The sequence below is a fragment of the Protopterus annectens genome, chromosome 7.part0, assembly GCF_019279795.1.
Source record: "Protopterus annectens isolate FY-2018-M chromosome 7.part0, PAN1.0, whole genome shotgun sequence".
NCBI classification, from domain to species: Eukaryota; Metazoa; Chordata; order Ceratodontiformes; family Protopteridae; genus Protopterus; species Protopterus annectens.
The window spans coordinates 858,280,724-858,306,103 of NC_056739.1; the positions used below are offsets into that span (position 1 = coordinate 858,280,724).

General features: G+C 37.9%; 1 protein-coding gene and 1 long non-coding RNA gene across 3 annotated transcripts in view; one reads left to right on the forward strand and one right to left on the reverse strand.

Moving 5' to 3' along the window:
- LOC122806742 overlaps nucleotides 1-25,380 on the forward strand; it is a 1,208,783-nt gene that overhangs the window by 424,721 nt on the left and 758,682 nt on the right. The window lies entirely within an intron of this gene.
- ECM2 (extracellular matrix protein 2) overlaps nucleotides 1-25,380 on the reverse strand; it is a 374,664-nt gene that overhangs the window by 338,950 nt on the left and 10,334 nt on the right. Inside the window, exon 2 of the mRNA XM_044077415.1 lies at nucleotides 15,082-15,389. Coding sequence (XP_043933350.1) covers nucleotides 15,082-15,367 — 286 coding nt within the window. The 5' untranslated portion in view covers nucleotides 15,368-15,389. The remainder of the gene's footprint in view (nucleotides 1-15,081; nucleotides 15,390-25,380) is intronic.

The following is a 25,380-nucleotide window of genomic DNA, read 5'->3' on the forward strand; positions in this document are numbered from 1 at the left end:
ATAAATGTTCAGTGTAAAATGAGAAGTTTGCAGCTGTACATTTTGTACATCTGTTTCCGTGGACACAAGCTGAATATAAGGGCAAACAAAAAAAGCCAGAGCACTTTTAAGGCTAAAAGCTGATGTTTTCTGAAAGTTTATAAGCTGTTTTTCACACCTGGAAGGGATATAAAGATGGGGCAATAACAGACAGCAATTAAGTGGGAGCACAGGCTGTAACATACATCTTGGCATGGATAACCTTAATTTTAAGTTAGTAATGCCTGTGTGTGTGTGTGTGCGCAGCTGTTGATTTGGGACAATTGCTGCTATTAGGAGGTAAAATTTCATTATCTGAAGATGCAAATAGTTTTGTGTGTTTGTTTTAAGTTAATAAGTTATGGGATGTTCTGGAGTGTGTGTGTGTTTTTTTTTTTTTTTGAGGGTTTTTATTAAAACAAACAGTCTTGCAAAATGTGACATGGGTTCAAATGAAGACAACAAGAAACAACTGTACAAGACATCAACCTGCCAAACAGTGGGTGCATGTAACAAAAAAGCTAGAAATACACATTTAAAAAAAATTGTCATATATAGTAGCTTGGAGTAACTTCTTATCATAATGGTTATTCTATCCCTATTATTTTGGTACATGAATGGCCTCACAGATATAGACAAAAAAGAAAGAGTATTGAATTATATTAAGAAATGCGGAGTGCAAAAAGCAGTGCTACAGGAGACACATTTGGAAATAAGTGCGCATGTGAATTTAATAAAGAATGGATTTCAGGAAGAATATTCAGCAGAGTGTTAGGGACAAAGTCAAAGGGAAGTACCTCCAATAGTGAGGGGAAAAAAAAAAGATTTGTGCTAGTAAGGAGCTTCTGGCACGGGAGGAGGATTACACGTAAAACTGCTTTTATGGAGCACCTTCAGCAGGGAATATTACTTATAAATGGGGACTGTAATTTGAGAAATATATGAGAGACTTAGAAGGGAAAATATAACAAAAGAGGGTAGATTTCTGAAAAAAAAATATGTAAGTATTTGGTATGGAAGATGGGAATTCAGTAGTATGAACTCAGAGAATTTACATATTATTCCCCAAAGTGCAATAACTGGGCTAGACAAGACAGACCTTATATTTCACAGGAACATGTGCATTTAATTGAAAGTTTTGATACATATCAAATAACTATTTCAGATCGTGAGACACTAACAGATAAGCTAAAAATGCAGGGTAATGAAGTAAAAATGAGACACTGGTTCTTCCCCACCTACTTGTTAAAAAGAGAGGAATTTAAGGAATGAGTAGTAGAAATTTATTTGAGAGTTATTAGGGAAGACAGAAATTTCTAAAGAAGTTATAGCTAGTGAGTGGGATAAAATGGAAATGGAATTTAAAAATAGGGTAGATAAAATAAAAAAGTGAGATGTTTAAGAAATAACAGAAATTATTTAGAGAGGCTGACAAAGGTTAAAATATCTCAAAATAAGTGGAATCTCACGGAACGAACAAGAGGCGCAACTGCAGAGTACTAAAGGGAAAATAAGGGAGTATCTGGATAATATGCATAAGTTTAGAAAGATTTCTGTTAAGCAACTGTTTTCTTGCGAATAGCTCCAGAGTGCAAAAACTTTTAGCACAGTGACTTAGGCAACACAAAGTATAAAGTGCTGCTGCCAAACTTAAGCAGCATATAACAAGAAAAAATAACTAGGTATTAGAGATACTTCAGAACTTTTTTCAGAATTTGTATAAAACAGAGAAATATGGAAATCAAGAAAAATCACAAGTGGAAATATTTATGGAAGACTCGTATATGCCAAGGTTAGAGGTAGATAAGGTTCAACAATTAACAATTAAGCTAGGAGGAGATGAGATAAAATGACAATGTGCCGTCAATCTGCAGGAAAGTCACCAGGAATAGATGCTATTTCTGTAGAAGTTTGCAAGCTAGGAGAGAAGGAAGTGAGACAGATCAGGAAAAACATTTTCCCAGCAGTATTTCAAAAGGAGAGGATTTGGAAGATAGGAGAGAAGGAAGTGAGACAGATTAGGAAATTTTGTTTCCCAACAGTATTTCAAAAGAGGGAGGAAGCACCAACACCTTGGAAGAAAGCTGTGGTAGCTGTAATACCTAAAGATGGTAAAGACCTATCAGACCTTGCTTTTTATAAGGCCATTTTAGTTTTAAACCATGATTATAAAGTATTTATGTTATAATGGCTAAAAGAATGGCAAAAGTTTTACTAATAGTAATAGATATGGGTCATTGTGGTTTTGTGGAGGTGATGGAAACATTTGACAATATTAATAGGATAATGATGATCTAAAGGGAAGCAGAGTATAAGAAAATACTGCTGCTGTTGCTAGATCTTGACTCAGAGAAAACATTTGACAGAGTAAGCTGAGATTTTATGAGCAGGGCAATAGAAGCATTTGCATTTCCTGATACAATAAGAACGTTAATTAGGAGGATACATGAGGGATCACAGGCAAAAATTAAAGTGGGAGGATTCCTATCTGACAAGTTGTGTCTGAACAGAGGAATCAGACAGGGGTGTCCTCTTTCCCATTTATTTGCTTTATATTTGAGCCATCGGCAAAAAAAAAAAAAAATAAGGGACTCAAAAATTCAGGGATATAATTGGTATGGTTATGAAGAAAAGTGTGCTTTTTGCAGACAGTATTATTTCCTGATAAAACGAGAAATGGACATCTCAGTGTTTTGGAAGAATTTGTCGGCCATGGTGGTGCAGGGGTTAGCGTTGCTGCCTCACAGCAAGAGGTTCTCCAGTTCAATCCTTGGCTGAGGTGGCTTCTGTGTGGAGTCTGCAAGTCCTCCCTGTGGTCGCATGGGTTTCCTCTGGGTGCTGTGGTTTCTCCCACATCCCAAAGACATGCTGTAGGTGGATTGGATACTCTAAATTGGCCCTAGGCGTGAGTGCGTGCCTTCCGTGAAAGGTTGGGCGCCGGGCTGGCAACTCAACACTATAAAAACTTCACTGACAATCATGAGCGAACAGGTGATCCGCTGTGGCGACCCCTAACCAGGAAAAGCCAAAAAGAAGAAGTGTTTTGGAACAATTTGAGACAATTTCAAGTCTTTTCAAGATATAAAATTAATGAAGATAATACAAAGGCTGTAGCTGTAAATTATGTATGCATATATTAATTGGTTCAGCAGTACCCATATTTATGGGGGGACAAAAAATGAAGTATTTAGAGGTATGAATTAAAAAAGTTTCTGTTAGGGCAGCTAACAGTATGTGGGAACAGACTAAACAAAAGATAATACAAAAACTGAGAAGCTGGAACCTGTGCTATAAGGATATGGATAGCAAGATGCAGTCAGTGAAAATGTTTTAGTCCCTTTAGTTTTATATACAAGTCAGGCATATTTTTGTCAACCAGAGGAGAAGTTATGGACAGTCATTAATAAAAAGTTGAAGGAATTTATCAGGGAGGGGAGGAGGGCAAGGGTCAAGTGGGATAAGTTAATCCTTCTAATAGAACAAGGTGGTTTAGTAATATCTGATCTTAAGGGATATTTTAGATCTACACAGTTAAGGCTCTCATACATAACATACGCAAAGCTGTATTTCAAAGTGGAAAGGGATGATAATGAAACAGGAAGAAAATTCAAGAAGAAATGATAGAGTGGGGTTTTGGATACAGATCATTAAGGAGAATAACAGCCATACAGAATATTAATTAATAAAGTAGAAGAACGTATTATAAGAACTAAGCCAACATGGGAGTGAAGTAAGGAGATTTTGCTGATAGGGATGACTGCAATTAGGGTACAGAGAATAGGCAAAAGGGGGCTGCAATTTATTTGAGAAAACTAGCAAAGGAACCAAGTTATTGGAAGCAAATAACTAGACAGGAAAAATGGGAAGAGGCCAAGAACACATTTTGACTGCAGGCTGCCTTCCCTGTCCGGTATTGATATCAGACTATAGGCAAAGTGAAAAGGATAGGGGAATACTAAGTGACTGTCCCTCTCTACTAGAGTCTTTAGTTGAATCTAGAACAGAAGCTGCTGTTAAAAAAGGCATAATTAGTAGGGCATATAAAATATTGCACTAAAACTGTAGGAATCAGGCGGAGGGAGTAAGAAAATATTAGAAAAAGAGATTGGATAGGCAATTCACAGAGAAACAATGGAACAACTTATGTACATCTCCCAGGTATGCAAGAAAGTCTAGACAATTTAGAATTGTTGCTTGCAAGTGTTTGCATAGGTGTTTTTGTATCTCAAGCAGACTCAAAAGAAAGTTTCCTCAGTTAGATGGCAAATGTTGGAGGTGTGGTGGGAATGAAAGACGTAAGTGGAAACACATGTTTTGGGAGTGTAATGAGTTGGCAGACTTCAAAAATTCCCAACAGAGTACTCTGTCAGAAATATTGGGTGAGGAAATGGGTGTAAGTAAGGAAGTGATTTTTTTTTTGAGCTGGGAAACAAGATCTGAATTGCTTAGATTAGAACATAGTAACACTTTGCCAAGTTTACTTGTGGTGGCTGCCAAAAAAGCAATTACTGGAAAATGGAAATAAAAGTTTAAACCAACTGTATTTGAAGTATTGAACGTTGTAACAGAGATAAAAGAAATGGTAGTGAGACGTTTGGAAAAGGGTAGGAGCACATTACATAGAAAAATGGAATTTGTAGGAACAATGTATGCAGAATAATGTTTTGGAGGAGGAGTGAGATTTAAGGGAAGGCAGGAGCTGAAATTTTTATGTAATGTTGGATTGATAGTTGTACAAAAAACGTGATATATAATGTCTGGAACTAGGAATAATATGGTTTTTTGTTTTCTTTTATATAAATGTATGTTTGCTTATGTCTTAAGTGACAATTCAGTATATGAGTTTATATACATAACCTTTTTCATTATCAGAGTATTCTACATTGCTTATGAAAGGGTGTGTCAGAATGGAAAGATTATGGAAAAATGGGACCTTAACTTGTATTTTTGTCAAGGGGAACAATTTAAAAGCAGTTTGGCATTATGTTATACAGTAGAGATTAACTTTCCACAAAACAAGGGAATAAACTAATAAATATATAGGATAGGCATAAGGAATTTTGTAGATGAGAAAAGACAGTATATTGAAAAGAGGTCAGATTACATGCAATGTTACTAAAGGCACAAGAGGTAGTAGTGATTCGCAAGAAGGAAGGGCTGAACTCAATGTGCTGTACTTACACGATAATATATTGAAAATGCTTGCTTATAAGGTAGACCACTCCAAGAAAATTTGTAGAATATTAGATTTTGAAATAACACATAAAGGACAAAATAATTTATCTTTAAGTATTAGGAAACAGAATGTGTTATGATCAGTATACAAAATTATGGATTAGAGGACATGAAGGACTTGTGTGAAAGCTGGAGATATACTGGAGAGCTTTGTTAATGTTTGTAAACAATTATACAAGCATTGGTGGATTGGAAGATGAGACAAATCAATGAAATGAGGATGTTTTGTAAGCTAGCTCACATTAAAAAGCTTGGACAAGTACCCAGGGGTGCAAGAATTTACATAGGATGAGGTGGAAACAATATTACAGAATCAAAGATGGGTAAAATACCCATGCTAGATTGTTAATCATTTGAAATATACGTGGTGTTTTATGAGAAATGTATTAAGGGATTTACTAAAGTATCTATTTATGAGTTTGTAACTGGAGAGATATGTGTTAACAAGCTATCATAATGGTTATTCATAAACACGCAAGGATCCTTCACAAGCTTGGTCACATAGTCCATTATCAATACTTAATCATGATTTTAAGTTATTAACTGCACTATTTGCCAAAAGATTATCTTTCATTGTCCGCTTGTTGATTGATCTGGAACAGATAGGTTTTGTACTGGATAGAAAACCTAACATATCTTAGTGAAAACAGGTTTGTTGATAGAAGATGCGAGCAAAACCACACAAACATTGTTGATTCCAAGTGCGAATGCTGAAAAAAGATTTGAAAGGGTTTGTTGGTAATTTGTTTTGAAGTACTGAGTTTGATGGGCTTTCCTGGGAAGTAAAGGCATTTCATATGTTTATATTTTATAGTAAAAATAGGAAATAGAATTTGTGCAACAATTTTGCAACGATGGAGAATTGGAGAGAAACTGGGACAAGTATTATGTATCAGGTTTGAGGAATACTGGTCTGAATTGTAGGAGACATGGGAATGGAGTAAAAAATGAAAAAAAAAGTACCAGGTGGTGTGTAGCCTCCCTTCCAGAATCCTGAAGGTACTTAACTGCATCTGGACTTACTTTCAAAGATTTCCTGAGTTGGTAGGTGCTCAAGATTGTTTGTCATGTTGCTGTTGCATTAAAACAATCAGAGACGCCATATATCTAGCTTATTATGTTAGAAGCCATGTATTTTGGAGATGTCACAGACAACATTTTGGATTACTATTTTAGTGAAGCCACAGGCTTATAATATTAGTCACAATGATCTATCATTTGCTTGTTCTAGTCTCTAGTAGAGTCACTTGGAACTCTTATCCTCATCATGTTGTACTCCTTATTACCCATAAACCCTTGAGATGACTCTTAAATTCATACTTGATGCTTTCCTGATGTACAGCAGCAGTTTATTCTATAATGTTACTAAATATAAGTGAAAAGCTTGTTGCATCTATAATTAATAAACAGCCACATGAAGTCACAAAATTCATTGTCTTAAGCAAGTTTGTACATCATAATCAGACCTTCCTTTCTTCAGCTTATATTTAATGGAATATAGTTCTATTTTCTCAACTTTTCTATATAGCTTTGATTTAGAAATCCAGTTAACCATTTACTAAAGTTATTTCTGTATTGATTCAGGTGTGGTTATTTCTTTACAGGAATATACTGGGATTCAGATACCTGTGACTCACTGAGTAAGTTCGGTGTTCACTGTGTATGAGTGGTATTCATGAAAACTCATGTTTGATACTCCTTTTGTCAATGACTTGTACTGTACACTCATTAATAAGGAGTGATTCTGAGACAAGGTTCTGGGGAATTCTCTGAAACAATGAGTTATTCCAGTGTACTTCTGATACATGATTCTGAAACAAAGTTCTTGGCACTCCGTATATGATTTATTCTGAAGTAATGATGTATGCAATTTATTCAGAAACAAGGCTGTTGCTGTTCCTTGTATAAATGAGTTACAGCAGTTTAGTACTGATACATGTAAGTGTTTCAAAATCAAATCTGTTGGTATTCTGTGTTTAACTGAGTTACACCAGTGCATAGCTAAGATATAGTATACATTCAGAATCAGGGTTCTTGGTACACAATGTAATGATATTTAAGAGGCATTTAGACACAAGGGTACTTTCACAAGTGTTTTGTTTGCAGAGTGATGCTTATAAGACCATACATGAACAAGTGCAAAGTGTGTGCTTGAAAGGCACGGCAGATGATACAGGTAGCTGTGTGATTCAGGGACAAAAAGTCAGTGTAATTTATGTTGTGTAAAGATTGTGGCTAGTTGGATAAAGCTGGTGTTCCTGCCAATTCAAGTTACTGGTTACAGTGGAGTAAAAGAAAGCATAAGATGAAAGAAAAGAAGACGGACCTTAAGGAGTCAGCTGATGTTAATGTGATCCTACCTGTGTTGATAGAAGATTAAGCAAGAAGGAGAAAGGTAAAAGCATTAGTAGTCTGAAGATAGCTTTTTGACTGCATTAAAGTATTGGCAGACAGTAATATAATACAGAGCTCAGGACAAGGCTTTGTTGCCTCTTACAATAAGCAATGTTAGAAGATTCTGGCGGGTAGTACGCAAAGTGCATCAATACTTCCTATGTGTACTAAAATGAGTCTACCATAACAGGTATATTCCTCCCTCTGTGTGTCACAGGTATGGAACAGCTAGCCTGTCAATGCTCTTGTCAGGGTGTACCTGTCCAGAACTTCCCATTGATAAATTATGTAAGCTGATCTTGAGCCACTACATTAGTGCAGTCAGTATGATACAGATCTAACCAGGAGGGGATGCTCAAGCACTTAGCAGGATGCAGTTTCCCCTTTCCACAGGACAATCTTCTGGTAAAGACCAATGTTTGACCCTGGTTAAAGGTGTTATTGTTAATGTCAAATATTGCAGACTTCTGGAAGCAGGTCGTATCTGTGTTAAACATCTGACTTCAAAGATTACCCACTTGATTAAGGTTTCCTTGCAATCTAGATCTGTTGGCTGATTTGGGTCTGTATCTTGTAACTGCTACCACCCTGCTCCTCTTGCTTTCTGATGATCTTGCTTTATCTGAAGTCTTCACAGTAACTAGATCATATATTTAGGTGCATGTTAATTTTTACTGTCTTCTCTTACACCTTACTCATGCTTCCTTCTGTCCTACATCAACAATGTGGAACAGCAATTGTCATAATTTCTGGAATAACTACCTTCTTTGCTAGTACCATTTTTTTAATGAATAACATTTTTATTGTGTATTTTTGTCTCTTGCAATTTTCTGGTTCTCTGAATACTCTGCTTTACCCCTAGTGCTTGTCATTCACAAGTAGGACATTCAAGGTTTATGGAGTGATGTGATACAGAGTAAGGCACAGCAAGAGAATCAGAAACTACATGCACAGCTTGGGGCCAGTGCACAAAGAACAAAATGGTGTAGTATGTGTTCAGAAAAGGTAGGTTAATGTGCAGCAAGGAGGTAGTGGGTGATCAGTGCATACATAAATAAGAGTGCTAATTTAATTTAGAGACGGCTTCACTTACTACCAAAGTTGTTAGCAGGAGATGCATTAAATCTGATTTGCAGTGATACACTAGCAGAAGTGAATATATTTAGTTTCTGTGTGAGCATAGGCTGTGGCCCCTCCAACCACCTCTTCAGTATTTTCACCACAAAATTAGCATTCCTTCATGTTCTTTCTTTAATTTCTTCAAGTCTTTTGGGTTTCTAATACCATGACAGGAATGGACCCATTTCTAAGTCAGGGTATGATTAAAGTTCATTAAGTTAGTATTGTTTCAATCTTTGATGTTAGCCAGAAGTGCTCTTTGCAGTACCCTTAATGTACCCAGAATTGGCTCCTTCTGCAATTAATACAGAGTTACATGTATTGGAAGTATATCTAAATACGACTGTAAATGTTTTTTTATGAGATGCATTTGTCCTACTACTATAACTGTATGGTATCCTTCTTCCACACTGCCTTCATTTCTGCCTACACATCCTGGTATTTTATGACTTTGTGTCTCTCTGTATGTAAGACACTGTAATCACTGGATGTAGCAATTTCAATGATCAATGCTACTTTTTATATTCTTTTCATGGACCACTATATCTGGTTTTCTTGCATCTATTTTTGAACTGTTGGTAATGGGTGATCCTATATAAAATAAACGTAATCATTTTCTATAATGATTTGTGGCGCATGTTTCCAGTGCTTCTCAGCTACTTCAGTCTTGCAGTGTTTGCATAATTCCCAATGCAACAGTCTTGCCACATTATTATGCCTATCAGTATACGTGCCCTCTGCCATTAGTGAATCACACTAGCAACAAGATGTGCGACTGTTTCTAATTCTGTTTTACAAAACCTGCATTTGTCTGTTTCTCCAACATGCTCAAAGGACTTTGTAAGCCAACTGGTACATAGTCCACTATCCTGGGCTGCCAGTATTAACATTTTGTCTTTTGGTTTATATTCACCTCTCCTTAACCATTCCTGCGTTAGATCCAGATTAACATGAGATTGTTACTAGAGTTTTCTGCATTTGTAACTATATGTATGCGTTTTCCACATTTCAGAATTGTATTTATTTATTTATTTTGGCACATTCAGTTGCTGCCTGATTTTTGCCTATTTCTGGGTTGATTTCCATTCCTGCTTGACACTGATATGCTTCTGCTAAACTAACAAGGGAAGTCATCGTACACTTGTTCTCATGTTTTAAAACTTTGACTATGTTTGGATCTTTTGAGGTGAGTAGATATGCATGCAGTCCTACAATTGTACATCTATACATGTAATCAGTTTTGAGGAGGCCTATGCCCCCTTCAGAATGGGGAATATATAATTTTGATATACACTGATTTTATAAATCATTTTATAAGTGTGAAGCATTTTTTTTGTTTGTTTTCCTGTCCAACTGATCCAATACCTTTTGGAGCCAGTTAGTCACCCCAAAACTGTAAGTTAGAGCAGGAAGAGCAAATTGGTTTATAGCTTGGACTTTGTTCCTAGATGGCAGAGCTATTTTCACTATTAATTTTTAGTCTTCTAAAGTAGTCCTTACTAAGATTTTTTTTTGCATTTGTTCATGTTTTATTGCTGATCCTTCATCAGTTCTCAAATATTTATATATAGTTTCCTGCTCAGGTTCCTTTATATCACATTCCTGTCCCAGACTGCTATTTTTATTGGTGCTGCAGTGTATCAAGCAAGTATTTAAGGGCTTGCACAAGTGTATAAATAATGAGCACATGAATGCTAGCCTGCCATTTGTAGTTAGCTGTTGAGATGTAAGCGTGCATGTATGTAAGGTCTGTCTGTTAACTAGTTTGTTTGTATTTAATGATGCTGCTATCCATCCTGATGTGTTTCTATGTATTAAAGCATCTAAACGAAAACCCCAGCCTTCTTGTCATATGAGACAGAGCGACATGCAGCTTTCTTGCTTTAAAGATTCCTTTTGCACATTTATCAAGACTGACTTATATTCTGTATCAGCTGAGAAAGTTTTGACCACTTGCAGTTGTGCTTTCAGTTTTTCATCTGATGAACTGTACAGTTTTAAATCATCCACAAAAAGATGAGAAGCCTTTACACTTTGTTGTTTTCTGGGAGCCAAACTGTAACCATGACAGCTTAATGGGTTAAGGGAAAAGACAAAAGAGCACTGTGACAAATGTCCCTTCTATATAACTGCCACAACTGTAGAAGGACAACATCATTGTAACACTTCCACAGCTAGCATTTGGATATACTTTAATAACTACAAGACAACAAAGCTCTGTTAGATGCTGTGTTTGTGATAGCAGTCACAGTATGCAGGTTGTGTGAAATGCAAATGTTAAGGATAAAGCAGCTGATTACCTGAATTGCAGTGCTCATCACTGGCTACAAGCGCAGTGAGAATGATGGGTGTTGTGAGCTGTGATTTCTTGCATCAAGTGTACAATATGCTGTCATGTTGCTGTGCGTGTGTGTGTGTGTCTGTGTGTCTGTGCAGGCTCTATCATAATGTAGGGCTAATAGTTCTGACTGGCTTTTCAATTTTAATATATCCTTAAGGCACATTGTGCACTATATCTGCAACAGCATGTATAAGGGTGTTACAATGTGCACCATCATATTATAGGTGGTTCCCCCCCAAGCACCACTAGTGCTAATACATAGATGCACAACCTATAATGCTCTGCGCTATACCTCTCAACTGTCCAGATTTTCACAGATAATGTCCAGATTTTTGCCTGATATTGTTGCTTTGATCCTCATAAAATTTGTGTTTTTTTTTGGCAAATCATTGAGAATGGTAGTCACTAAATAATGACAGGCATTTGAGTTTCTGACTTCAGATCCTTCAGAAAATGCACACAAATACAAAATTTGTTATTCTATTATCTTTATAAGTTTATAAGAGCAATATTTAAAATTTGTCCCTAGTTGTGGGCCTTTGTCCCCCTATTAGTTTTGGATTTGGCCAGATTTCTTGAGCTTAGAGGTTTGCAATGCACCCTTTAAATAATGAAACCCCCAGTGCCTACTGCACTATATGGTGCACAGACACAGTTTGTAATGCTATGTACCCCTTAAATAATATAACCTCCAGTGCCTCCTGCATTATATGGTACACAGACATAGCTTGTAATGCTGTGAATCCTATAAATAATATAAAATCCAGTGGCTCCTGCCTTCTGTGGTGCACAGACACAGCTTGTAATGTTGTGAATCCTTTATATAATATAACTTTCGGTGCCTCCTGCATTATATGGTACACAGACCAGGGCTGGTGTAAGAATTTTGGGGGCCCCCAGCAGCTGTCAAGCTGGGGGCCCCCCAAGCACTTCCAATCTATGCATCTCCCAGTCACTGTCACCCTTCCTAAGCAACCTTTTAGCTCATGCTGCACACTTTCAGGAGTAGTATGCACAGGCTGGGCTTAAGCTACAATATTCTTACAATACAAGACTTGTGTACTACACTGCGTTGGCCCATCTCACAAAAAAAGGGACATTTACAGTTACTGGCATTTCCATTTACACAGTCTGGGGAGTAGGGATACCCCAGAGTCTTAGAAGATCTAAGTGTCTGAATGCTCAGGGATACTTTTTATGACTTACTTTTGAAATATAATTTCTTCTTAGCTAAAGTTTTTACTGACACTCAAAAGAATAATTTGTGTGTCCTGGCATTACTGCGTGTGTGCACAGATAAAACTCTTAACATTTTTACAAACACACACACACACACACACACACACAATCGCATTTTATATATATATATATATATATATATATATATATATATATATATATATATATATACACACACACACACACACACACACACACACGCCATAGCAATACTAGTTTTGTACTTATTTCGGCAATACATTGTGCAACACTGGTACCAGCACACCAGATCAGTGACTGCAAAAGACAAAATGTTAATACTGGGTCACTTTTATTTACCTCATTGAGGAGTAATGCAAACCTGTCACTGTCCCTGATTTCACATAACTTCCCTGATTTTGCACATAATTTTGTTCTGTCCTTTGTAACAAGTTTGATTTGCTTGCAGATCATTAGGGATTACAGACAGTCAATAAATCCAGATATTAGAGTTTTATACTTAATGTCCAAAAACATGTTGATACAAACAGTGTTATTCTATTATTTTTCCTTGAAACAGAGTAATATTTAATGTGTGTTCCTGATTTTGAGCCTCGATTCTGCTATTATTGGTATTGCGCTGAATTCTTCAGTAAAGAAGTTGAGAGTTATAGTATCTGGTATTCTGCAAGTATTTATAAAACTCCCTAAAAGAGAAAACCATCCCTGAAGAACAGAAGTATTAGCTCTTCTTAAAATCCAAGGTATGCATGGACCCTTGTCACACTGGGCTGCTGATCTCTGTAGTGCTTAACTTGCTCATGTTTATTATCAGCTTTATGCTAACAGGGTCATATCACAGCCCTGTTCAGGTTAAACAGAATAATCATGAAATTAATACATTTTTCTCCTAATTTTCCCCAACCAGCAGCAGCTTTTGTGGGCCCCCCACACAGTAAAGGATGATTTAGGGTGCTCCCTTTCAGTCACAGGTATTGCAGGTACCTAAAGCTGGCTATGCTTTTAGTTGTAGTGTGGAGAATGTCCAACAGCAGGGTTTAACTAAGCCATGGGCACCATGTTAGTGGTAAAAACATTTTTAATGGAATTATGAAGGTTCTTGCTTGATAAAACACTGTTACTATAAGCAAAGATATTTTTGAATTTTAAAGGAGATATAAATAAGCATTATTACTGACCTGGTTTATTAAGTATACAAGATTGATGTACTAGCTTTTGTTAGACAAACATGTTACATAATATCAAGGTAAGATAATTTCTGTGGTTGGAGGCCCCTCAGGAACAGGGGACCTCCAGCGAACGCAGAGTTCACTGGTGCCTAAAGCCAGCTATGCACAGACACAGCTTGTAATGCTGTGAATACTTTAAATAATATAAAATCCAGTGCCTCCTGCATTATATGGTACACAGACAAAGCTTGCAATGCTCTGCACCCTTTAAATAATATAACCTCCAGCTCCTCCTGTACTATATAGTATATAAGCATAGCTTGTAATGCTGTGTACTCTCTTAGTAATGTAACCCCAAGTGCCTCCTGCATATACAATACAGAGACACAGCGTGTAATGCTGTCTACCCTTTAAATAGTGTAACTCCCAGTGCCTGCTGCACTATATGGTACATAGACACAGCTTGTAATGCTGTGCACCTTTTAAATAATGTAACCCTCCAGTGTCTCCTGCATTATACAGTACACAACCACAGCTTCTAATACTGTACCCTTTAAATAATGTAACCCTCTGCGTATAATGTCTACAAATTAAGATGTGCAATATCCTCTTGCTGTCTACCCTGCCTGCTGCCACACTCCCTTAGAGCAATTTATTTCCTGCAGTATTCAGTGCACAGTTGAAAGGAACACAGTGTATAGGCTTACTCCTTAATAAATGTTTAATTTCACACTGCAGCATACTAAACTGAGTGCCAGCAGATATGTACAATGGCTGGTTTACAGTGTGGATTGCATAAGTATCCTTCCTCTGAATTCTTCTTTTGCATTAACATTCATTCTCTCAACCTAACTCACTTTAACCCTTCAGTACAAAACTTACAGAGCACCATATTTACACAGTTGAGTGTCAGCTTTCTGAATCCTACTTTAAATACAAAAATGATAACCTCATTGTGTCTGTGGCCCAGTGGCACTAATGTACACTGTTACTGTCAGTGAAGCGTGTCTTGGAATAGCAATATAGAAAAGATATGATGTATGGTTGAAGTATTATTATGAAATATAAAAGGTTTGACTGTAATTGTGTGTAAATCCTTATGAGAGTCAACTGTTTGTAGTATTTCATTGTCAAACATAGAGGGAGCCTTTATTGTTGTTACCAAAATGCAGTACAGCATATTTTGCTTATATTATGTTATGCATAGTTACTCCAAAGCATGTCAAAAGACTGTTTTATAGTTTCTTGTATTTACATTAATCAAAAAAGCGCTTTACTTAAGCATCAGTTTGCTAAGTAAAATAAGAGCATTTCAGTTTGAGCTGCTGTGAGATATATCCGTTATTATGCTTGCTTTGACATTATACACTCATTTTTAAAAGGTGTTGTCTAAAAGGTATCGTCTCCATTTATATTATGGTACATTACCCATACAGATGATTTATGCAACTTTATTTAGCGGCGAACCTTGTCATGAAATCATTGCCTCTTGAAGAAGAAAGTATCTACAATATTTCTGCAAGTTATAGAAACTACTTATCCATTTTGTAATGCATTTTTTCACTTTCAATTACATTTAATGCTTACCTGGTAAAACACTGTAGCTTGACTGTGGTTGTTGAAGACCTTTATATGATTCGATAACTGTTACAATATTGTCATACATATTTATTTCTGGGTAGCTCTGTGTGATAACAGCACGTTCAGGTTTCGATTGTCTTCTTGCTTTTCGAGTTGCTGCTAAAGGAATTTTGGGTCCTTTTGGACGTGTCCTTCTTCTTCTAACATTCCTTTCTTGAGTTTTTTCATGCTGACCAAGTGAAATACTTAAGCAAATAAGCAGCAACAATAGAACTGTTGTCTGAATCCTCATTGTTGCAGATCCCCAAGAAAATCTAAATTAAAGTGAGAAGACCTATTAGACTGTTTTGTTTCCAGTAAGACTAAAATATGTCTTAAGTCATGTGCAGAAAGACACAAACATACATACACAGTAGATTACCAGCAAAAATTAATTTGGACCTCACTATTTTGCTTCTCTGAGAAAGTCAACTTCTTGCCACTCCCTTATTTATATCTAGGATGATGAGAAGCTACAACTGTGTGTCTCATTTTGTAGGAACCATTTGAGACACTGAGGCGTTGTGCATACTGCATAGTGGTAATACTCAAGAGATGTGCTCAGAAAAGCCCAGTGCAGTTCATAAACAGCAATGGAGAAGAGTTGTATGCTGGGAAACAGGCTTATTTGCAAAATGCACAGAAAGGATGAAAGCTTTTTTTTTTTCTTTTTTGAAAAGTACCACTTTTAATGATTTTATTTTCGCCAAGATATTACTCCTACACATTCGTTTAGAAGCCATTTTGATTTGGGGTAGAATCTTCTACCGGTTAGCATTATCTCAGGTAAGAGTCTGCTTGAGGCAGCACTGGCTAAAATTAATGTAAACCAAAGGAAAAAACTCAAAATACCAAAAAAGAAAAAAAAAACCCACATCATTAGCAAACAAGTATCTTCATTTGAATACTTTAGGTATCAATTTACTGAGGACCATAGATGAAATAATAACTGCCAATTATAATAATGTCATAAAGATAATTGAAAATGTTACTTTAAAATGGAACAAGCTTATTATTTCTTTTGAAGATAGACTTGAACTCATAAAGATGATTCTTTTCCCAAAATATTATATATTGTACAAGCCTTGTCGCTTTTTACTAGAAAAAAAGAATTTTCTTTGGTTCCCTAATAGAAATAGAATTACATTACTTCATTATATCGGACCATGAGATCATGGTGGAGTCAATTTTCCTGATATTGATACTTGTATTCAAGTTTCAGTTTTTAAAATTGTTCTAAACTGGGTGGATTCAAGGTATAACTCTAACTGTAAAGTTTAACTCTTCTTAAAAATAATGATAATTTAGGTAATAACATTCTATCTAATCAAGATAATGTCTTCTGGCATTATCTTTACACTTTCATGCAGTATAACATTTCTCCTCCTACTAATTCTAGATATGTAACCTTTATACTTAAGACTTTAAAAAATACAATTTTTTCTAACATTGATGTTAAGATCTGTTTGCAGCTATAATTCCTTTCAGCATTACGAAGAATTTTTTTTTCGATAAAATACATAGTAACAAATTTACTATTTGGGAAACCAAGAATTTGGTTTGTTGGCAGCATTGTTTTAAAGATCTGAAAATAAGTAAAAAATATATGAAGAGGATCACCAAAGGAACACTGCAGCACTAAATCCAGAAAATTTATTGAAAAAAGTTAAGTGCTTTCGTCAAAATAACAAGACTTCATCAGAACAAGAACAAACAAAAAATGCCATATTTAAATACCCTAACCCTTACAGCCATTGGATGACAAAGCAAACATCATTTCCTGTAAAATAATTAAGCAGTTTAAAAAGACAGTAATGACAAGTTATCCATCAGTTCTGTATTAAAACTAAAATCAGCTTTTTTATGTGATTTTATTCAAGATCTGTGTTTTAAATCATACTTCAATACATAATACATTAATATCTATGTGGTTGGTAGGTGGCAATTGGTGTGTTGTAGTGGGCAGTTTCTGTGATCATGTGTTACTGTCTTTTTACACTGCTTAATTATTTTACAGGAAATGATGTTTGCTTTGTCATCCAATGGCTGTAAGGGTTAGGGTATTTAAATATGGCATTTTTTGTTTGTTCTTGTTCTGATGAAGTCTTGTGATTTTGACGAAAGCGCTTAACTTTTTGCAATAAATTTTCTGGATTTAGTGCTGCAGTGTTCCTTTGGTGATCCTCTTCATATATTTTTTACTTGGTTTTGGTGTTCGTTATTTCTAAAGATCTGAAATCAAATACACTCAGCAACTAATCATAGAATTTGATTTAAACTGTCAAGATTGGTCATTACTACAAAGTGTGAAAATACAGACACAAGAACTATGCTTATCTATCACTCGTTCATACTTTAAAGAAACTCCTAAACTATTTTTTTCTATGAAATCATTTACAGTAAAAAAAAATAGAAAATTTAATTTCCAAATTATACAACTGTTTTATGAAATACAAGGTAAATCTAAATGATAAATTTTGGAATCATATTACATTGGGTCACATCTCTTGTTTAATGTCTGAGGAAGGATAAATCCCAAATTTTATCTTCTGTTAAATGTACACTTTGGTCTCAATACTGGCACGTATTTATATGGAAGTTTATATACAGGGCATTTTAACTCCAGATAAAATAGCTAAAAGTCATAAAAACAATAATATACAGCGTTGGAGATGTATGCAAGAATATAATGCTGATTGGTTACATATTTTCTTTACCCATACTTCTCTAAGTCAGTTTTGGTGTAATTTAGTAGATTTTTTGAAAGCTCTATTTTCTGATACATTTTCATCATCTAAATCTCTAATTCTATTCAATGTTAATGATGGTCATGTCTTGAAAAATGATTAACTTTTTTGTTATGGACTATTCTGGCGATAGCAAGGAAAAGCATTACTAGAAAAAGGAAATCTACTGCTTCACTGCTTTTTGAAGACTTTCTATCTTTCTTAAAAGAAATGGCCTTGAAATAGACCAAAGTCAAAGGACACATGATTTATCCTAAACTATTTATTAATAATCCTTGGATGAAAGTAATATCTGTTATTGACATTTATTAGTTGAATCTTGCCTATGATAGTTAAAGAAAAAAGATCATTTTTTGGAGTTTGAATATTGTTAATATTGAATTCAGGTCTTTGTATATAGTGTATATAGCTTAAATATTTCCTTTGTTTATATTTTATTCTGTAATCATACTTACTATTTTATTATAATAACTAAACATTTATTATTTTCTTTTTATGGAAAAAAAACAATAAAGTTTCTTTAAAAAATAAATAAACTAATATAAACCATGCTGAAACCTTTGATGTTCAGGTTATGTCTTTTACCCCAAACCATACCTAAGCCAACAACATTTTTATGGCCTTGCAAATACTGTATGTGCCAGGATTCAGTATGCTTGCTACCTAAAACCACAGAGTATACTTGTCTGTACATTGCAGCTGGAGTACACCCATTTTCAGAATGTGTGTATTCAAGCTGTTTAATTTATGAGCAAATGTAACAAAAAAAGCACTCAGTGATAGGTAGTGTGATGCCTGTTTTCTTAATCTGAAGTGCCTTAACTTCTGACCACAAAAAATTGCTAATAAATGAGTATGTAACCCTTAATCTTACAGTATCCAGTCTGTTTGATTCAACATTAGGTGCAGGTAATAGTTTCATTGCACTTTAGAGACTTTTCAAGACTCAAAACTCCTCCCCTTCTCTCTAGACTTCATTTGCTGCATATCAGCAAGCATTGATAAACACTTAGTGGCTCATATTTCATGCTTTTGAAAGTCTTTGGTCTGCATGTTTTGATCCCCCTGTTAATACATTGGGATACTCAGCAAGATATTTCGGTACTTTTCTGTTATCGGGGCAGCACTAGCAATGTGCGCTGGCATCCTATAATGCGGCAGCAATGATTGCACAGCTGCTCGCCCTAATAACTGTCAAATGCCCATATCCAGAAAGCGACACAAACCAGAAAGTTTTACAAGTTTTACAGCCATGGTCTTCTGTTACCTGAATACAACTGAATGTCATGTAAACCACAGTTTACCATTACCGGGGCAGCAGTTGTTATTGTTCCATTTACCTTAATACAACTGAATGTTTTTGTTACTGTATAGTTTTACAATTTCCACTGATGAACAATGATCGCACAGTTGCTTGCTCTAAAGCGGTTGTTTTGAAAGACATACAGAAACACGGACAAATGTGCTGCAGGGTTTGGGTCTTTGGCGAGAAGCAACCTTAGATCTCAGTGTAGTACACAAGCAGAACATTTTATGTACATATCATGTAGCCTTTTAATGACAAAATATAGAAACTTAGACTTCTCACAAGTAGATAACATAGCATGGGAGTGAAACCAAAGAAACGCAGCAGGAGAGGGTAGTGGTCATCAGCATCATCACACTCTGTAATGCAGCCATTAGATTTATAAATTATAAAACTAATACAACCCTGCAGCACATCCATCCACTTATCTGTATGTCTTTCAAAACAGCCGCTTTATAGCAAGCAGTTGTGTGATCACTGCAGCCGTGTGATAAGGATGCCAGCACACATTACTAGTGCTGCCTCGATAACGGAAAAGTACCGATATTTCTTTTTGTATGTTTTTGAATATTGCCAACATAAAATGACTGGTTTACTCCTTCCTCCTTCAATCACATCGCTTTTCTATTTTGGTACATTCCAGCTTTTTCAGAGTCAAAAGTTGTTTTTTTTTTTTTTTTTTTTCCTGCATTAGTCTTTTTTTTCTTTCTGTGCCACTAATTTGCTGATTGTAGTTAAAATGGATTTTTTCTGGTATTTGTAGTGCACATTCTTCTTTGCGGATAAAGAAAAGATATCAAGATCCTGTAAATGTATTAGATGTGGACACAAAATGATAACCATACAGTCCATGTTGTGTGCCCAGGTGCGGATTATTTAGTTGCCAATTATGAGATTTGTAGTATGTGTTGTTTAAGAACGGGGAAAAAGAATACACTTTTATTTTAAATGGGTTATTGCCTTGTTATTCTTCAGACATGGCTAAGAGCAAGAAAGGAAAAGAGGCAGGCTGGTGACAGTGATTCAGTCAGGTGTGCAGTTGCTGCTTTCCCATGCCTAAAGATCTCTGAGTGGATGTTGCCCTTCGTGAAGATAGGGCTGGGGTAATAATAGCATTCAGACTTCATTCCCAGGTGTTTTTGATGTGGAAATTACTGTGGATAATGTTGATAAATAACCATTGCAGCAGTCTTCTCACATTGGACTTCTCTGCTAGGAGACCCCAGAGATCCATCCAATCTACAGAGATCAGGATCCTTCCTCACATGGCGCACATCAACCCTTAGCACAAGAGGAAGTGACAGTATAAAGGGCATGTACAGACATGACAAAACATAGAGCTTTCTTGCCACTAATTCATTTATGATAACTTCTGTCAGCATTGCATGTACTAATTTCTTAAGTCAGCTTCAGCACAGAATATCTAACAGATTTATACCCCATTGGAGACCCTTTCTCTTTTCACTAAATATTTGTGAGAGGTATTTCTCATGTCTGTCAGAAAAAAAATAAAAGTGAGACTGTTTGCATCAGATTCTACTAAAAGACTCTGACTTAAGTTTTGTTCTGCATATGTGCAGAACGTGAAGTAAATCTCTGTCAGATGTTTGCTCCAAGGACTATCTGAAGCAGATTAAATACCCATAGGACTTCCCTTGCAAACAGACGTGTCTACACATTAGCTTGTACTGCCGTGGCATCATTCACTTTGGCCTCTGATATTCCTTCTTAGTTTAAAAAGAAAAGGAAATATTGTAGAGAAGTAATTAATAGTAACCAGACATCCACCTCTTTCAGTCAGTTTGAGATGGTCAGCTCCACTGAGTTGCCTTTACAGCCCCAGTACCATCCATCTGTTTCTCTTTGGCCCTCTAACTTTGTCCCTGTGGATACTGTTATGGCTAGGAATCCAGCACATTTGTCATGACTGACCCGATGGCTGAGATTGCTGAAAAGGGAGAACCATGGATGATTTTGACTGAGAGAGAAAGAGGGTATTTATCAGCTCCTTTTTCTTGAGTATGCCCAAGGCTCGCTTGTAGAAGTCAGACTTGTGACTTCTGCTCCTAAGACCATATGGTTGCAGGTTCCACATAAACATACACAGAAAATAAAACATAATCTGATGTTGTTAATCTTCTTTCCATTCGTCACTGATGGGTTCGGTTCCGAGCCCTCGGAACCGAGTCGGCCTTTTACCAAGCTCACACCAGCCAGAAAAACTCTCAAGCTAAGTCTCTACCCAGAATGCTCTTCTCCCTGTTACCTCAGATCTCGTTTGCTGTGTAGCCGTAAAGCCGCGTTTCAGCAGAGCTCTTAGCTAAGTGAAATCTTTTTGATATTTGTGTAAAAATTTTTGGATATCTTCATATTTTACCAAACCTTTAGTATTGCTACTGTCATTTCTTCTGTCTAACCTTATTCTTTCCACTCTACCCATTGTTACCATTGGTAAACTTCAAGTACCATTGTTGGTACGACTTTTTCCCTTACCCTTGTGGTATTTCTTCAATACCATAGCTGGTATTGTTTCTCCTGTTAACCTGTTAGCTTTTATCTTTATTCAGGTGTTTCCCTTTCTTCTCTTCATACAGTGTATTGTTATATTGATGATTTTCTTGTGATTTTTTTGAATGGAGTTGACTTGTAGTTGGATTGTGCAGTTGGCTGTGGTGTCTTTTCTACCAAGATGTCTGATAAGAAGGGGTACTTCAGGCTTTAAGCATTGTACTTCTTGTAAGGGTAAGTTACCTAACAGTAATTCCCATGATGACTGTGCATAGTGTTTGGGAGTGGGCCACCTTTCGGTGCAGCCTCCATGTGATATTTGTCAGAGCTTCAGCTAACGCATTCTTAATGATCGCAAAAATAAACTCATTCTGAAGGGGTTACTCAAGTCTCCCTTCTCAAAGGCCATTTCTGCAATGGAGGTTTTAACCCCTCCTTCTAAGGACAAAAACAGATCCCATTCTGTTCCTTCTTCACCATTGGGTGATCAGAGCAAGCCTGGGAAATCTAAGGTCCCTAAGTTATCTTCGGAGCATAAATCTGCCTCTTCGGCTCCACCTTCCTTGGCTCCAACCATCTCAAAACTTTCGATACCGATGCCTGTTTTGGCACCGGTCCTGCCTCTGGCACCGATCATAGATCTTACTACGCCTATTTCGACTTTGGCACCTCTAGCTACTTCATCTTAGGGCACACCTTCGACTACACCATCAGTTTCCATTTTGGAACTGAACGTTTTGTCTCCGAGTGCCACTTCGGCACCGAGTGTTGCTTATGGTCTCAAAACTAGAGACTTAGGTGCCAGCAGAGCTTGCACCATGGACCCGATACTCCCCCACCGTAGACCCGTTTCTGGGCCAAATGTATAGCACATTCCTCGAACATCCTGAGTCTCTGTCTGGAGTATCCACTAGATTCACCAGGAGCCTTTCGGAACACGACGTGGTGCGTCTTGTGGACCAGCTGTTGGTAGCCAGGGGGATTTCCTCACTTTCTAAAACCCATCCCCTGCAGGACTTGGGTTGCTTTATCCACGGACTCCATCTTACACTCCTCCTTCGACCATCTCAGTTCTGAAGCCTTCTGCTCCGACATCCTTGGAACCCATCACCTCGGCGCCTACGGTGCATCTCACTCCGGCTCCGAGTTTGTCCCTTTGGTCTTCGGTTCCCGACGAACCGATCCTTCCTCAATCTGGGGATTGGGGGGATGGGCACGTCAGCCCGGGGCACGGTGCTGACTCTCTCCTTGGTTCCTTCCTCAGTGCCGATGGCTGCGTCCGTGCCGGTCCTGCTTAAGGCTCCATCCGTGGGGATGGGTCCACCCCCCCCGGTCACAGGTTGTCTTGGTTCCGGGCTTCCATCCCTCTTTGGGAGGACCTTCCTTTCACGCGATGGAGAGGGCTCTTGCTTCTGGCAGCACTCCTTTGATTTCAGAACCCAGTTTTCACCCCCTGCGCTACAGTTGTCACAGGCCACCCCCCCGGGACACTGGGCAGAGAGGCTGCAGGACACCCCTGTTCAGGGTACCCACTCTTCTCAGTACTCCTCAGAGACCCCCACTGAGGAGCCCCCTCAAAAGCAGACATGCAAGAGGAATCATGTGGACCCGCCAGAGGAGTCCTTAATGGAAGACACGGACTACGATGATGGTGAAGGGTCCCCATGGTCACCTCCTGATGATGTCTCCTTTGGAGACATCCTGGAGATGTTAAAGCAGAGAGGTGACTGGAAGCCCTCCAACCCTTCATCTGAGAATTTAGTGTTCCTGCAGGCTTTTTGTGCCCTGCCTTCTACCTCTTGGGTGACCCCACCTGCCGACGAGCTCATCCAGTCTATTTTGGATCTCAGCAGTTTAAACAAGTCTGTCACCCACACCAAATTCTGGATGGTCACGGTTCAGTCCATTCTTCCCTTTTTAAGAGAAGGTGATTGGATGTGCTCTATAGATCTCCGGAATGCATATTACCACATCAAGATGGATAAATGTTCCAGGAGTCTGCTTTGTTTCCAGCTAGGAGCCAGTCATTACCAATTCTGTGCCCTGCCATTCGGTCTCTCTACAACCCCCAGAGTTTTCACGAAATGCATGGCAGTGGTAACAGCTCACTTGAGACTAAAAGGATTCCACGTTTCCATATCTAGATGACTGGCTCCTTACCACCCCCACCAGGCATCTTCTGGTAACAGCGCTACAACATACCTTCTCTCTCTGGCAAAATTGTTGGGAATAACGATACATTGGGAGAAATCAAACTTTATCCCTACACAACAAATAGAGTTAATTGGAGCAGTGTTCAGTACTCAGTCCTGTCTTGTATCACTACCACTTCACAGACTCCCATCGATTGAGGCTTCAACTCTGAGTGATTCTTTCTCAAACATCAGCCTCTGCAAGGGAAGTTCTTCAAGACCTAGGTTCTTTGGCTGCATCAATTCCAATAGTGCCTCTGACAAAGCTACATATGTGGATTCTGCAAAGGCTCCTTCTGTGTCAATGGTTCCCAAACTCTCATCCCCTGGATTACAAGATTCGAATAACCAACACCTGCAAACAGGACCTGCTTTGGTGGATGAGGCCAGATGTAGATCTTTGGAGCTGCCCATTTCAACCCTCCAAGCCCATAGCCATTGTGACCATGGATACATCCCTAATCAGGTGGGGGGGGGCATTTCCAGGGAAAGACTATCTAAGGCACATGGTCCACCTCAGCGGCCCACCTGCATATCAATGTTCTGGAACTGAGAGCCGTGCTGTTAGTGTTGCAGGCCTTACATTTGGCTCTCCCCTCCGGGACAATTGCAATTCAGTCAGATAATATGTCAGTGGTCTGGTACATCAACAAGCAAGGAGGAACCAAGTCCTACCCTCTATGTTGAGAAGCCATGAGAATTTGGCAGTGGGCGATAGCTTCCAACCACTTTCTGATAGCAATGCATATCCCGTGGAGCTCCAACGTTATTGCGGACAAACAGAAGATGCATCCTCATGCCCCACAAGTAATCCCTCAACCCCGAGGTGGTGTCTGTAATCTTCAGCCACTGGGGCCAGCCTTGCTGCGATCTTTTCGCTTCTCCATCAAACACCAAGTGCAGCAGCTACTTTGCCCTACTTCCCCCAGCAGGGGAGTCACTGAGGGACGATCTGATCCATGATTGGCCCACGGGACTTCTCTACGCCTATCCTCCCATTCTTCTGATCCCACAATTTCTAAAGAAAGCTCTTCGGTTGAGATGCAAAGTGATCCTCATAGCCCCATTCTGGCCTCGACAACTTTGGTTCCCCTTTCTTTGGCCTCACCTAGTATACACGCCATGGATTCTGGACCCTCTACCAGATCTGATCACTCACCTCCAAGGGTTGAGTCACCTGAACCTGTCCAGTCTCAAGCTGACAGCTTGGTTTCTCCACTTCCACTAGTTGCCAGGCAAGCTAATCTCTCCTCCCCTGTTCAAGACATCATTCTGCCCTCTCACAAACCATCCACTAGAAGACTATATCAAGATAAATGGAAAAGGTTCTCCATCTGGTCAAAGGATAACATGCTAGACCCATATTCAGCTCCAGTTACTGCAGTGCTTCAATACTTGGCTAAGTTTTTTGATAATGGACCTTCTGCCTCTACAGTACGAGTGCATCTAGCGGTAATTTCCACAATGTTATAGATGGCACCCCTCTTATCTCTCTACGCCTCTGCAAGGCTTT